This window comes from Ictalurus punctatus, chromosome 28 (genome assembly GCF_001660625.3).
Source record: "Ictalurus punctatus breed USDA103 chromosome 28, Coco_2.0, whole genome shotgun sequence".
Lineage (NCBI taxonomy): Eukaryota > Metazoa > Chordata > Actinopteri > Siluriformes > Ictaluridae > Ictalurus > Ictalurus punctatus.
Window position 1 is genome coordinate 3,006,607 of NC_030443.2, and position 15,148 is coordinate 3,021,754.

Genomic DNA, 15,148 nt, shown 5'->3' on the forward strand with positions numbered 1-15,148 from the left:
GGGAGTAAGGCAGAAAGTGAAAATGTGACAATATAACTGCAAGAACTTTGCGTTTCATTAATATAGGACCTTGCAGAATCTTCTATTATCTGACTAAGAAAAAAGTTGGTATATTTTCCCTGTGATATACATGAATGTACTGCATTATGTACCGTATTAAGTTGTTGAAAGTGCTCAGCCCTTCTTAATTTTGACCAGCCAGTGTAGTCCAGACAAAACTGAAACCCCTCTTCAAAATCAAAATTCCAACTGGTTATAAATTGATTATTATATTAAGGATGGACAACTGGCGTTTTAAAAAAAAACATATTTTCTGAACTGATCTGGAGCAAAATGATTTGCCTGTAACTTTAATACTTAAAATAGCTATTCTTTCGTCATCATCATTCACACGTTATCTGTAGGCCTACTCCAGGTTCTAAACAAAGTTGGTCACATATTGACTGAGGGATACTAAATCGTATCGTATCATTTTAAATTGTAGCAGATTCGGTATCATCATGAATCTAAAGTGTATTGTGTGGAAGCCTGAGGATTACGCCCCTCCCTGGTTTTTACCTTACCCCTGGTGTAAGGTGCATCCCTTTGCTGCCCCCTAGAGTTTAAGAACCTATTTGTGACAAGTTTAAGAACCTGTCACATTTGCACAATTTTGTTTATTTTTTCCACAGACAGGGCTGTTCTGTATAAACTTTCTCAGCTAAGAGACTATATCCTCTATCTAAAAACATCTCCATTTTAAATAGTCTTAGGTGTTGTCTGACTGTGACTAACAGTACTATACACTAGTATATGAAGAGATGTATATGTTTGGGTTGTCAAAGGTTGACAATCCTGATTCACATACAGGTAAAATAAATAAATTAATTAATTAATTTTAAAACAATTATATATAATGTTCCAGAATTTCTATGTGGCCCCCCCTGGTGGCCACCAGTTTGAGAACCACTGTCTTCCCTGACACTGCTCCCATCTTCCTAAAAGAGAGACTGATGTATGAACTGTTTATAGTTGTTCTGAGAAACTAACTTTTCTCGCGGACGTTCCACAGCAATTAAATGTAAGTATAAACGGTTAAGAATCACGTGTTGTTCATTCATACATTTACAAATTCTACGTTATCTGCGTGGTACGAAAGGGACGAAACACTTTGGGACCTGCTGTTATTAAAAATGAACCCACTTCCGGGTGGATAAACACGTTCCGTCGTGTTTTAGTCCTTACTTAACTCACCATATAAGACTTAAAACACTCCCAAAGTGTACAGTTCGGAGAGGGACTGCTAATTTCATTCAACCCTGAATCACTCCGCCATGAAATCTGAGGAGGAAGGGGAGGTGGAGGAGAAGGGGGCGGAGCTACCGGCAGAAGCTACACAGTCTAAAGTGAAAGGACTTTGGACTTCCTGTTTGGATGCACAATGGACAACCGTATTTTGTAGGCTACATGAAACCTTTAAATACAGTTTAAGTCTTATGCAGCGTGCTATCATGACTCATTAATATAAATATAAATATATATATATACACACAAATATGACAAATATGAGCTTCTCGACATGGAGACACCGTTCAGGTGAAGTAGCAGATTTCTGAGCAGAGGTAAACACATCTGGATGTTAAACAGTTCACACAGATGTATGATGGAATTATTCTGTATAATCTATTGCATTTCTGCTTTTAGGTACATAAACACAACGTTCCATCTATTTTTATTTTTATTTTTATTGCTGAACTAAACTATTTGTATTGGGCAGCAGACATACTGCTATTCGAGCAGTTAATACTCCATGAGGTCTTCTGCACCTGCCTGTTTAACCGACTAGCTTGATATTACAACTCTGAGCAGCACCGCTATGCAAGCAGGAGATTGTCAGAGGCGTTGAACAGTTAACATGGCTTGCTAAGCTTACTGGTAATGTAGCTAGCTAGTATAATGTATGGAAATTGGAAATTGTGGCATTATTTTGAGCAGTAGCATGGGAACAGTGCTTTGACTTTGACAAGGGATTGGTTTGGTTTGACTGGAACCCTGTTTCTAAAAGATTAGTAATACTCTCTCTCTCTCTCTCTTTAGTGTTTCATTAGTCTGAACCTACAGTAGGAGATCAAGATGGCAACCGTGAGCAACAGTAAGCCAAACTTTCAGTGCTTTACTTCTCTCATACTGCCTAGACTTATAACGGAATGAAAGCTAAATCTGTACATTTGTTTTTCTCTGTGTTCGCATATTTTCCTACACAGATGAGTTTAAACTTCTTTGTCCACATGCTGCACAGCGTCAGTCTGGCTCTGTGGTCACTTTCTCCTGCCACCTGTCTCCTGAAATCAGTGCTGTTAACATGGAGATCCGGTGGTTTATGGGGACACGCTGTGTTTGTCTCTATAAGAACAAACAGGTGACAAAGGGGAGAGGTTACGAGCACAGAGTGAATCTTTTCACTCAGGAACTGGAGAGAGGAAACGTCTCCTTACAGCTGACAGACTGCACAGAGTCGGACTTAGGACATTACCTGTGTCAGGTGACTGATGGAGACAGAACTGAAGAGCTTGTATTGGGAGTTCTAATGAATGTGGATACGGGTAAGTATTGCAGAACATTTGATCAATTCAGCATTGACGGTTGCAGTTGATTATCAAAAATCATGGAAAGACAAATGAGAAACACGTTCGGAATTCTGTGGTATTCAAACGTAAAGGTCTGCTATGTGTAATGAAGAATAACGGTTTAGAATTTCTGTACACAATCAACATGTACTTGAAACAAAAAAATAGTTTTGGACAGGAAAACGAGAGATTCAAGCTAAACATGGAAAAAGAAAGTACACCCTGTTCAATTCTGTTTTTATGAAAGCAGATTTCTTAAATATACAGGATACATATAGATAATAGGACAAATATATATATATATAATAATGTTCATTAGTACTTTTCAAAATATTTTGTACATTTTTTTTTTTTGCCCAGATTCTTCACAGGGATCTGCCTACATCTCTCAGGTGAGTACACCACCAGACATCTCTACACCTCTAACTGACATCAGGTTATATATTATCTATATATACACAGTTCATTGTATATATGTGGCTGGACTCAAGGTTAGACCCACAACCCATCCAACCCCCTCCCCCAATCCAGACGTTCACCTGTCCTTCACACTGTTTAATTCATTTCCACAGATTGATAGAAAATGGACAGAAGAGGAAAAAATGAAAATGGAGGAATCTGCTCAGTTGGCTGGTGAGTTTAGATAGAGCTGTGAAAGAAAACATTTCTTAGACTGTTGGAAGTGTTTTATGTACACAGTTATAATCAAGCATCTTTTAACACACAGTAATTAGGAATATTAAATGTAATTACATGATATACCTGGATGTCGTGTCAAGGTCATCGTTAGTTAACACTTCGGATTATAATTATACCTATCTGTTGATATTGTGTGCATCTGAGTGTTCCTGTTCTCTTCAGCAGTCATGATAAACACATGATAGATTAAATTTCAGGTCCATGCGTGCCACAAACTCCACTTCCCAGAACACACCGCCGCCTACAAATATGTAGGCCGCGCAGTATATGTTTATGAATTATGTTTCTGCAAAAATACCAACTAATGATCACTTTTAATAATTTCAGAATATAAATCCGAGAATGAGAGGCTTAATGATGCCCTTAAGGAGAAGAACAGCAAACTGGAGAAAACTGAGGAAGAGCTAAGAACCACTTCTAAATCGCTAACAGATAAAGACCAACAGCTAAATAAGAGTAAAAAACAGATAGAGGATAAAGATACAGAACTGAGAAACAGAGAAAAAATCATGGAGGAGAAAGACACACTACTCAGTGATACAAATACAAAACTAAAGAAGACGACTGAAGCACTACAGGAGAGAGACAGAGCTCTACAGGAGAGAGATCAACAACTGAAACTGAAAGACACACAGATACAGGAGGCACGAACACAAGTGGAGGAAAAGGAGAGAAGACTTGTGGAGAAGGAAAAAGAATTAAAGGAGAAAAATGAACAGCTGAAGGTAAAAGACACACAGCTGAAAGAGAAAGACACACTTGTAAAACAACATTTACAGACTAATGAGAAAACTATCTCTGAGAAAGATGCAGCATTAATGGAAATGGATGCAAAGCTTAAAAGTGCTACTGAACAGATTAAGGAGAAAAACACACAACTAGACAATATAAACAAACTGATGAGTGAGAAAGATACACAACTGGAGAACAATGTAAAAGAGCTGGAAATCAATAAAAATCAACTGGAGACTTTGGGACAGGAGCTGCAGGACAAGAACAGAGAACTACAGGAGATTATGGGCGTACTGGAGAAACAGAAAACCGAGTTAGAAGGAAAAAAACAACAGTTAGCAAAGAGAGAGAGACAGCTAATGGAAAGAGATAGACAGCTTCAGGAGAATGACCTTCTTCTGGCAGAAAATGCACAAGCACTTCAGAGTAAGGACATGAATCTGGAAAAAAAGGACACCGAACTCCGAGAGGTAAACAGCGAGTTTCAGAAAACAGCCCAGAAATTAAAAGACAATCAGAGACAGTTGGAAGAAAAAGAGAGACAACTAGGGACTCTTTCTGAGAAAGATGCAGCGTTAATGGAATTGGATGAAAAACTTAAAAGTGCTACTGAACAGATTAAGGAGAAAAACATACGACTAGACAATATAAAGATACTGATGAGTGAGAAAGATACACAACTGGAGAACAATGTAAAAGAGCTGGAAATCAATAAAAATCAACTGGAGACTTTGGGACAAGAGCTGCAGGACAAGAACAGAGAACTACAGGAGATTATGGGCGTACTGGAGCAACAGAAAACCGAGTTGATAGAAAAAGACAAACAGCTTGAAGAGAAACAGAGTCTTTTACTTAAAAGAGAGACACAGCTAAGGGAACGAGACGAGCAGCTTCAGGGGAAAGAAAGGGACATTACCCATCCAGACTCTTCAGCCCCTGTCAGGAAAAGAAATAGCATGGAGGGGTTGCCTCCATATAGTGAGTATTTTTTGTATTCCACACATAAGGTGGTAAAAAAAAAAAAAAAAAAACCATAAAAAACTAGAGTGGGGAAATTTGACATTTACTATAAAAGAATTAAATATAATTTTAAGTCTGGTCACGTAACACCCACTTGTGCCAGTAGAGGGAGGTGCAGACTTCTTATTTTGAACCTAGTTTGATTTCTCTATGGTTTGTTGCCCAGTGCGTTTGCATTTTCTGCTGTATTGCTACAATAAACTTATGCTCATGCTCCTTGGACAATTAAAAAAAAATCTATTTAAAAAAACGCTAAATTGGCTGGTTGACAGTGGAGCCTCAGTGGAGCTCGAAGTTAGTTTTGCATTTTACTTTGGTAACAATGTTAATATTATGCACCATGTGCACCTCATATGCAATAAAAACAAATTCTGTTTTAAGATAATGATTTATTTTATTTACAGTGGGTGGAGACTCATCTACTTCAGATTCTCCATTGTCAGTTCCTGTAACAGAGCTGAGGCTGCTACTGCTCGGGGGTATGGGTTCTGGTAAAAGTGCAGCAAGGAACACCATCCTGGGCAGAGAGAAGAGCCAAGCAGCTACATCTACATCCACCCAGCAGAGCGAGAGCACACAGGGGGAGGTGGCTGGGAGGAAGGTGACTGTGGTGGACACTTCTGACTGGTTCTCTCATGGACTCTCTCTGGAGAAGCTGAGACAGGACGTGGGACACTGTGTCCGTCTGTCTGCTCCAGGACCCCACGCCTTCCTCCTGGTCATACCTGTAAAGCAGCCTACAGGAGAGGACCGAGGGATGCTGGAGAAAATGGAGGAGATGTTTGGAGAGAGATGTTGGAGAAACACAATGATTATATTCAGTGTTATTGATGAGCTTCAGAAGAAGAACATTGAGGAGTTTATCCAATCAGGAAACCAGGAGCTCCAAAGGCTTGTAGAGAAATGTGGGAACAGGTTTCACTGTCTCAACATTGAGGAGAGTGGAGATGGTTCTCAGGTCTCAGAGCTGCTGGAGAAGATAGAGAAGATGGTGGAAGGAAGCAGAGAGAAATTCTACAGCAGTGAGATCTACCTGGAGACAGAATCTCAGATTAGAGCAATGGAGACAAAGATCCTGAAGGAAAGAGAAGAGAAAAGAATAAGTGACGAGAGAGAAATGAGGGAAAAACTGCAAAAGGAGGTGCAGGACTCTCTAAGAAAGATAGAGGGAGTGATCCAGGAGCATGAAGGAGACATCAGACAACTTAATGACCGAACATCTGAACTGGAGAGAAAGATGAAAGAAGAGAAGGACGAGGAAAAAAAGAGAGAACTTGACAGGGAGCTGAAACTAGAAGTAGAGCGAAGGACAGAGATGGAAGAAAAGGTGAAGAAACTGAAAGAAAAGAGAGAGAGGGAGAGGAGAGAGATGGAGGAGAGGCACCAAAAGGAGATGGAGGAGATCAGGGAGGTGTATGAAATGGAGGTAGAGAGAAACCTCAAGAAGATCATCCTGCCTGAAATCCAGAGAAACATTTTGGCCTCAAAAACGAAGATGCAGGAAGAGTTCAACAGCCAGATGGAGGACAAAGACAGAGAGATGGAGATAGTTAAAGAGAAACTTTCCAAGCTGACAGAGATCCACAGTCTGCTAAAAGAAGCATACCAGACAACCATGTTGACCTTAATAGAACCAAAGTAAATTCAGAAATTCCCAGTAGGCTGAGAGCATCCAGCAGGAGAGAACGACTAAAAGTACATATTAGGGTTTAGATACACTTTCATGTATTCTTTCATGGTATACACGATTATATATTTAGTTTCCTTGTAAGTTTTTCTTTTACCAGTATAGATTTATGGGATTAGTTGTAGGTGACTGTAAATATGATACAAATTCTTTTTAAAGTGGGTAGACTGGTAGAAAAAAGTTATTTAAGACTCAGGAAAAAAGTTATTTCCATACGTTGTCCTTTGTATTTGTAACACAAGCTGGAATGTGTTTACACGACCGAGCCCATCTTTAGAATGGGTGACATTTGTCATTTTAAAAAACTATATTTTTTAAAAAGTCTGTGTGCCATGATGGTACTTTGATTGTCTTTGGTTAGTCCTGGTAGTTATAAAATGTAAATGGAATTGCATAAAAATAAGTAAATATAAATATACATTTGATTCACATATCATGTTCTGTATATAGGTGCTATAATTAGAATGCATAATAAATATTATGACCCATGTCCTTTTTATAATTTTTGTGTTTCTGTCCCTCCTGTATATAACTTGAACTTAGTACCTAATTCCCTAAGAAACGGGACATTTTTGGGAAAAGTCTTTCCCGAAACATCCAGTTTCTCTGGAAACTTTGTACCTTCATAGGGGCAGCTGGGGCCCATTTTCTTCCAAAAATCAAGTCCTCATTCACGACTCCATACATTTGAAGCTCAATTCAAATACTAATGACCTCTTTCGAGTGAACGATATTGTTAAAAAGTGTTGGTAAAATTTAGTATCGTTCGTTTGATCATCATTAATGTCATAATGTCATTTTCTTCGAAAATTTTCACAGGTTTACTTCTCTCCAAATGTAATGTCCGAGCAAGAGCAGAATTGTGTTATTGCTCTTTATCTCAATCCATAGTTTGTAGGCGTAAAACATGCCCGAAACTTCCCTTACTTCCATACACCGGATCAGTCCCAAGTACATTATTTACTCAGGGTAGTATTAATATATTTGCAATAAAAATGAATGAAGGCATCCTAGATTCATAAAAGAATGGCCTAACCTAAAGAATGTATTGCTTCTTGATTCAGATTAAAAATCTTTTTCTTCGCAATAAAGGAAAACCACGATTAAAAATAAGAATGTAGCGCAATAAAACAACAAAAACTTGAAGAATTACCATAATATCCCAGCAAGAAATTAATCCATGATCCGGTACAACTCAATAATTATGACCCTGATTACTGATATCTTTTAACAAAGTAACACAAACGTAATACCTGGTGACCTTTCTGAGACGTGGGATTACGGTACATGAATAATGTCGACAGTGTAAACGCAAGCAGCGCAGTGGGAGGAGATATTTTGAACTGGGGCTCGTTCTCAAACGCACTGGTGAAAAATCCGGATGAAAGCGAGAGAGGTTTTGGCTTCCTGTCTGAAAACCGATAAACTGCCACACTAAAGCAGCAGGTGTCTGTGCAAAGAAGGGCAACAGAAAGAAGGGAACGTTCTATTAAAGATCGCATTTAAAAAAAAAAACCCAGACAACAGACTCATTATATCACACTATTCTCTCTATTTCTCTGAAGGATTCGATTGAATTGAAACCAGACATGGCTGCTGCAACCAACAGTAAGTAAAACATGAATGTTGTTTAAATGTTCTTATGTTCTCAATGCCTGCGTGATGAGTTATGTCTTTCGATGGGGGGAAACATCTTACTCGTTTTTTTTTTTTTAGAGCAGTTAATAGAAAGGGGAATCACCACTACAGACGTTATTTCCTGTGCACTTCATGTTATCTATCTATTATGAGACATTATTCCTGCCTTTGACTGATGAACCAAATATTGTACATGATAAATATGTCGATATAGTTTTGAACTGTGTTAGTGAACTGAATGAATGCATATGTCTTGGTGACTGCTAAGCAATGGAGATTTCATTGGCCCATAGCACCTCTTTAGATTTTAGACCAAAAACTGCGAAGTATATTTAAGATTTCAAATGTGCCTCAACTATGTCTCGATTCTTAGCTAATTGAACGGTATTATCTGTAACATAATAACAGAAGGGAGTCAGAGCAGAAGTCTGGATCTGATGTTATGATATTAGATAGATGATATTATGGCCATTGAAGCGGGAGAAAGTAATGAAAGGGTGGCATGGTGCAGCAGGAAACGTTGACGCCTCACAGCTATGGGATTCACTGTTCGATACCGAGCTTGGGTTTTACTGTCTGTGTGGAGCTTTGCATGTTCTTCCTATGTTTGCTTGAGGTTCCTCTGTTTTCTGGTTCCTACTGTCCAAAAACATGCAGGTAGGTGGGTTGGCTATGCTAAAAATCGCAGGTTAGTTAGTTAGTGTGTGAATGTGTGCTTTTATGATGCCCTGTGAGGGACTGGTGTGCCATCCAGAGTGAATTCTCCTGCCTTGCGCCCAGGGTTCCCGAGACAGGCTCCGGGTCCACCTCGGACCAGGATAAAGCCGATACTGAAGATGAATGTATGAATGAAAATAATAACAATGCATAAAATAAAAGAACAAAACTCAAGTTCTAAATAAAACAAGTTCTAGTGCTTTTTCTATATCAGTCCTGCATTTGATTTACTAAAGATTGTGGAAACTATATAATAATAGCGCCTGCTAGTATCTTCTAGATAACTAACCCAGGCCTAAGAAACTATAATGTTGCACACTTTTAGATAGTTTTAATCGGCCAAGATAATTGGTGCAGGGTATTGATGTGTGAAATGAAAAGAAAACCCATGCTGCTTTCACAAAGTCGTAAGAAATCTTCTAGAAACTTCATCATGGAAAACCGTAACATTGACAAAATGCCTTCAGATTTTAAAGTAATCATTCGATGGTATAAAGTGTGTAATGTGAATAAAAATAAGGAATGTTTTACCATAAGGAAGATGTGATAAATCTAATTGTGTGTGTGTGTTACTTTTCTCACACTTTTTTCACACAGACGAGTTTAAACTCCTTTCCCACCAAGACAAACAGGCTCAACTTGGCTCTCCTGTCATGTTCTCGTGTCATCTGTCTCCTGAAATCAGTGCTGTTGACATGGAGATCCGATGGTTTAAAGGGACAGACTGTGTTTGTCTCTACAAGAACAGACAGATGACAGAGGGGAGAGGTTACAAGGGCAGAGTGCATTTATTCACTCAGGAGCTGGACAAAGGAAACGTCTCGTTACAGCTGAGAGAGAGCCGTGAATCAGATATAGGACATTACCTGTGTCAGGTGACCGATGGAGAAAGGACAGGGAAGCTTACGGTACGACTGTGGTGGGGTAAGTATCCCAGAACTTCACTTTCCATCAATCAAAACTCGTTATCAATGGGATCGAAATGAAGAAGAAAAAAAGAGAAACACTGGCGGTTATTCAGATTAAAGAGGTACAGAGTTGAAATGATGCTAATGTGCTAAAATGTCATTTGAATAAACAATAACTCAACAACCTCCTATGGTTGTATAGTGAAAACTCAGAAATTGTAGTGGATGTGGATATTGTTGACACATAAGTGATTAGTCCTTCATTCTAAACAATGGTGCTAGTCTTTGTTATGCTCTATTTTGGTGTGTGCTCTCTGCGGCTGGGTGATTTGTAAAATGATAAAGGTTGCTAGTCTAACTTCCTGTTGCACCTTTCCCCTGCTGCAAAACCGAATTTCTGTGTGCGACATCGTCCTGCTTTTCATATTTCCGCTATTTCAGTCATTGCTTAGATTGTTCACAGTTGTCTCTCAGATATGATTAGCACTTACGTTTGACTGGAGTGCAAAATGGGGTTTTCCCTAGGTTTTCAGAAGGGCTTAGGTGCTTTTTGGGTTCTGTGGGGTTGGGGGGTTGAAATCATTCAAAGGAATTTAAAAGTTATTTTAAGGTTGTTTTCGACGAATATGCTTACCATTTCTGTGAATAAAGCCGGCAACACTTATTGTAGTTATAGTCAAAAGTCTATTCATGTCACCAAATATCATGTTTGAGATTTGATGAAAATATATGACCCTAACTTGTACACATAGGAAGAGTAAATATGCTGAAATACATATGTAATTATGTTGAAAATGCAACCAAATTACATAAAGTAGACAGACAGAGAATTATTGATTTATTTCACCATTCATTTCAACTGCTGTGTTCACACGTAATGTCTTTTCTTCTTCTTCTTCTTCTTCTTCTTCTTCTTCTTCTTCTTCTTCTTTTTTTTTTAAAGCAGTCAGAACCTGTTTTGTATAATAATCCTATGTAGTAGACCATGTTCTCAACCATATTTATAGGAGGGTTAAATTTTATATTAGCATGTCTCCATACACTAAATACAGGCTCTAAGGGATACTGTTCATTTTTTTACATTACATTACCTCAGAATAAATTACACATTCAACAGAACACTAGATTTTTGTAATATTCCAGCTTTAAAACATTAAAATGTACCATTCTGAAGTGAATAAAGCGTTACTTTTTTACTAACAGTTCACCGCCTCAGCAGCACTGCTGACAAGCTCGCTAGCAGCGGCTAATACTTAATCGTTAGCATCACAGTGCTGGTACAGTCCAGCTAAATTAGCACTTCACTCAGAAATGATAAGAAACATGCGTGCTACACCTAGTCAAAACAAAGGACTTCTTATATTTCAGGTATTTATAAGGCCTTGCTTAGGAATCCTCTCAGATGACAGAATCACACCTCTGTCTTTCACAGTCTTATTTGAAGCTGAGGCAGTATATGTTTTAATCCCCATTGGATTAAAAAATGGGGATTGTGATACCGTTTTGTACTCGTGCCAAAACAAATCTGCAGTCGAACGTCAAGGACTTCTTATCTCATTAGATAAGGCTAAGGAGGCAAAGGATGAAAAGTGTTAGACCCTGGAGTTTTTAGTAAACCCTAAAAAACAAACTTTTTTAACTATAAGTTTATGCAGCGGCCCTTGGTAGCTCGGGGGTCAAAGGCAATTGCCGACCTTTGCCTAATGGTAAAGTCCGTTCCTGTATGCCATACTTATTTAAGCCTGTTTGTGTAACTGGGAATAGAGGAATGCCGAGTATTCACCCCATCAAGAATCTGAACATTTGGTAGTATCTTTTGATTCAGTTCACCAACATGATTCGTTCTCTGATTCATTTCTGTACGTTACGTATTGCACCAGTAGAGGGCGCCATTGGGTGTCTTTAAATTTTTTTATTTTTTTTTTAGACATTATGAGTAAGTATGTTTCACACAATACACTCATTTAAACAATGCATATTTTCAAGAGACAAGATTTAGCATTATGATTTATTCAAATTGACATGTCCAATCCAAACCATGTCTAATGTCCAAGGTCTGGTGAATTTCTTTTCAAGAAAGACGTTTCAGTGCAAGCTAGTTTTGTGATTTATTTAGAGTTGTTGTTGGTCTGCAACTTAGCTTCTCTTAATTATCTCATGCAGATCCTCTTCGAAGGTTAAGCAGACTCTTTCAGGTAATTTTACGCCTTTTATATTTATCTTGAATTCAGTAAAAATTTAATTGTTTTTTTCCTTATGGTATATAATAATTCTATCATAATCCTGTTTTACTAGCTTTATATGAATTTCTTTCCTAGTGTGGTGTCATTCCATATGTTAATATCCAGCAGGTAGGCACACATTTCTATTCAAAACTGAAGGTTACTATAAAAAGCATTTAAAACATTATATAATATGGCAAGTACTTTAGAGATGTTTCAGAGCATAATCCTTTGGGGTAATAACATTGACCAATAAAGTTAAAATCTTTTCAAACTTTTCTTTAAAAAAAAGAAGATGTAAATATAATGATAGTTTTGATGTTTTATAGTATATCATTAATGTTAGTGCTAAAATGTCTATATGATAGACAATACAGAATCCTTTACTCTGTTTGATTCACATCTGCAGTGGGGAAGAAAATGGACAGAAGAGGAGAAAATAAAAATGGAAGAGTCTTCTCTGCTGACTGGTACGGTTAAAACCATATCGATCGCTTAGCAATCTTGCGTATTCTGCATTCAATACATTAACTGCACTTCGCTGTTAACCTTAATAATTACAGAATATAATACAGATGTTAAAAGCATCATGAAGGAACTTCTCAAGAAGCACAGCGCACTAGAGAAAACTGAGCAAGAATTAAAAAACACCAAGCTGGACCTAAAAAGAGCAACAGGAGAACTGGAAGATGGTACAGACCCAGACTCGTCAAAATTGGCGCCTCCAGTCAGTGAGTGGCTTTTGGTCATCGTATATTATATAATATTAATATAAAATGGTAAGAATATTTGGGGAATGTTCCTGGCATGAACAGTGGGGTATTTTGTCTCAAAAATATATTAAAAGCAAAAGAGTTATCTTTATAAATATAATATACCTATTTTTTTAATGATCTTGTTATGCTGTTTACACATTAGGCTAATTGATGCCTTTTCATAATCACTGAATCAAAGGTATACTATTAATAATTCGTCAGCCTGCCAAATCATATGATTAAGTTGACTGACAGCGTAACTTTCTACTTCATTGTCAATGGGTGGAGCATCATCAAGTTCAGATTCTTCACGATTGAGGCTGGTGCTGTTGGGGAGGACGAGGTCTGGAAAGAGTGCAGCAGGAAACACCATCCTGGGCAGAGAGGAGAGGAACCAGGCTACTACATCTACAGATACATCTACATCCACCCAGCAGAGTGAGAGCACACAGGGGGAGGTGGCTGGGAGGAAGGTGACTGTGGTGGACACTCCTGACTGGTTCTCTCCCGGACTCTCTGTGGAGAAGCTGAGACAGGACGTGGGACACTGTGTCTGTCTGTCTGCTCCAGGACCCCACGCCTTCCTCCTGGTCATACCCATACCTGTAAAGCAGCCTACAGGAGAGGAGCGAGGGATGCTGGAGACAATGGAGGAGATTTTTGGAGAGGGATGTTGGGAGACTGTCCTCCTTCTTTTCACTGTTTCTGATGAAATTCAGAAGAAGAACATTGAGGATTTTATCCAATCAGGAGACCAGGAAATCCAGAGGCTTGTAGAGAAATGTGGGAACAGGTTTCATTGTCTCAACATTAAGGAGAGTGGAGATGGTTCTCAGGTCTCAGAGCTGCTGGAGAAGATCGAGAAGATGGTGGTGCAAAATGAAGGGAGATTCCACAGCAGTGAGGTCTACCTGGATATGGAATCTGAGATTGTTAAAATGATCATGTATGCTAAAGAAAAGAAGATCGCAAAAGAAGAAAGAGAGCTCAGAGTCAAACTAGAACAGCAGCTCCAGAATTCTCTGAAAAAGATAGAAGGAATGATCCAGGAGCATGAAAAAGATATCACACAGCTGGACAGTCAAATAGCTGATCTGGAAGGAAAAATTCATGAAGAAATGGATGACGTGAAAAAAGAGAAACTGGAAGGAGAACTGGAAGGAGAAAGGCATAAGAGGACAAAGATCGAGAATGTGATTATGATACTGAATGAAAAGATAGAGTGGGAGAGGAGAGAGATGGACGAGAGACTCAGACAAAAGGTGGAGGAGATCAGGAAGGCCTATGAAGGAGAGGCTGGAATGGAGGCAGAGAGAAACCTAATGAAGATCATGCTTCCTGAAATCCAGAGAAATCTTTTGACCTCTAAATCACAGATGGAGGAAGATTTCAGAGGACTGATCGAAGAGAAGGATCGAGAGCTGGAGTTCCTGAAACAGACCCTGGCACAGCTTAGAGACGCGACAAAAGAATCCATATCGGGAAGAGAGGTTCAAGAAGAGTCTGGAGAAATGGTCTCCTTAAACAAGTGTAGGAAACGTGGTGGGAGTATATGATTATTGAGACTCTCACTTTGCTTTCACACACAGTGATGAGTTTTATGATGCAAATCTATGATTAAATCTGACATATTTACTGGAGAGAAGAAATGTCCTGGCAACCAGCCTCATATAAAACTGGTGGAAAGGATTTAGTTGTTGTTACAGCATGCTTGTCTGTAACGCTTCATGACAGTATATCAGTGAGAGTCTAATAAATGTTTAGAAAAGTGATGAGGCCATTTTGTGATGGTGGAATTGTACCCTAAACTTTGCATGAGTTATCAACCTAGGACGTAAATAATTATTATGTTTAGTAATGTCATTTTGTACCGTACACATTATGCACCAAACAATGGAACACACATATCAATAAACAATCATCAGGCTCCACTGAAGAAAAAAAAAAAAAGAAAAAAGAATTGCTAAAAACGACCCCATTTTAATATTTAATTACATTTTATTATTTGCCTTAATTTTACCGGCACATTACCTTTACATTACTGTTATAGTGTTCTTTTATGCTGTTTTCATTATTATATTTTATGTTTTATGTTGTTATTTCCTTCTTTCTCACTCACTCACTCACTCACTCACTCACTCACTTACTTAACCACTTTATCCCA

General features: G+C 38.4%; 3 protein-coding genes across 7 annotated transcripts in view; all 3 read left to right on the forward strand.

Annotated features, from left to right (window-relative positions):
• Nucleotides 1–15,148, forward strand: part of LOC108259935 (uncharacterized) — an 86,185-nt gene that overhangs the window by 48,923 nt on the left and 22,114 nt on the right. The window lies entirely within an intron of this gene.
• On the forward strand, nucleotides 1,377–7,236 carry LOC108259763 (putative leucine-rich repeat-containing protein DDB_G0290503). Its single transcript, XM_017459489.3, has 7 exons — nucleotides 1,377–1,601; nucleotides 2,077–2,131; nucleotides 2,244–2,582; nucleotides 2,967–2,998; nucleotides 3,179–3,239; nucleotides 3,633–5,015; nucleotides 5,462–7,236. The coding sequence occupies exons 2-7, from the start codon at nucleotides 2,113–2,115 to the stop codon at nucleotides 6,697–6,699; spliced, it is 3,072 nt and encodes a 1,023-aa protein (XP_017314978.2). The 5' UTR covers nucleotides 1,377–1,601; nucleotides 2,077–2,112; the 3' UTR covers nucleotides 6,700–7,236.
• Nucleotides 7,801–15,148, forward strand: part of LOC124626480 (uncharacterized) — a 7,464-nt gene continuing 116 nt past the window's right edge. The window contains exons 1-7 of the mRNA XM_047151975.2: nucleotides 7,801–8,352; nucleotides 9,697–10,023; nucleotides 12,171–12,202; nucleotides 12,326–12,358; nucleotides 12,639–12,699; nucleotides 12,793–12,960; nucleotides 13,273–15,148. The exon at nucleotides 13,273–15,148 is cut by the window's right edge and continues 116 nt beyond it. Of these exons, the coding sequence (XP_047007931.1) occupies nucleotides 8,334–8,352; nucleotides 9,697–10,023; nucleotides 12,171–12,202; nucleotides 12,326–12,358; nucleotides 12,639–12,699; nucleotides 12,793–12,960; nucleotides 13,273–14,540 (1,908 nt within the window). The 5' untranslated portion in view covers nucleotides 7,801–8,333 and the 3' untranslated portion in view covers nucleotides 14,541–15,148. The remainder of the gene's footprint in view (nucleotides 8,353–9,696; nucleotides 10,024–12,170; nucleotides 12,203–12,325; nucleotides 12,359–12,638; nucleotides 12,700–12,792; nucleotides 12,961–13,272) is intronic.

What these genes read in the sequence shown, in the direction of transcription:
- LOC108259763 (XM_017459489.3), top strand. An exon ending in TCTAATGAATGTGGATACGG is followed by an intron (nt 2,583 to 2,966) that starts GTAAGTATTGCA and finishes TTTTTTGCCCAG; the next exon opens with ATTCTTCACAGGGATCTGCC. An exon ending in GGAGGGGTTGCCTCCATATA is followed by an intron (nt 5,016 to 5,461) that starts GTGAGTATTTTT and finishes TTTTATTTACAG; the next exon opens with TGGGTGGAGACTCATCTACT.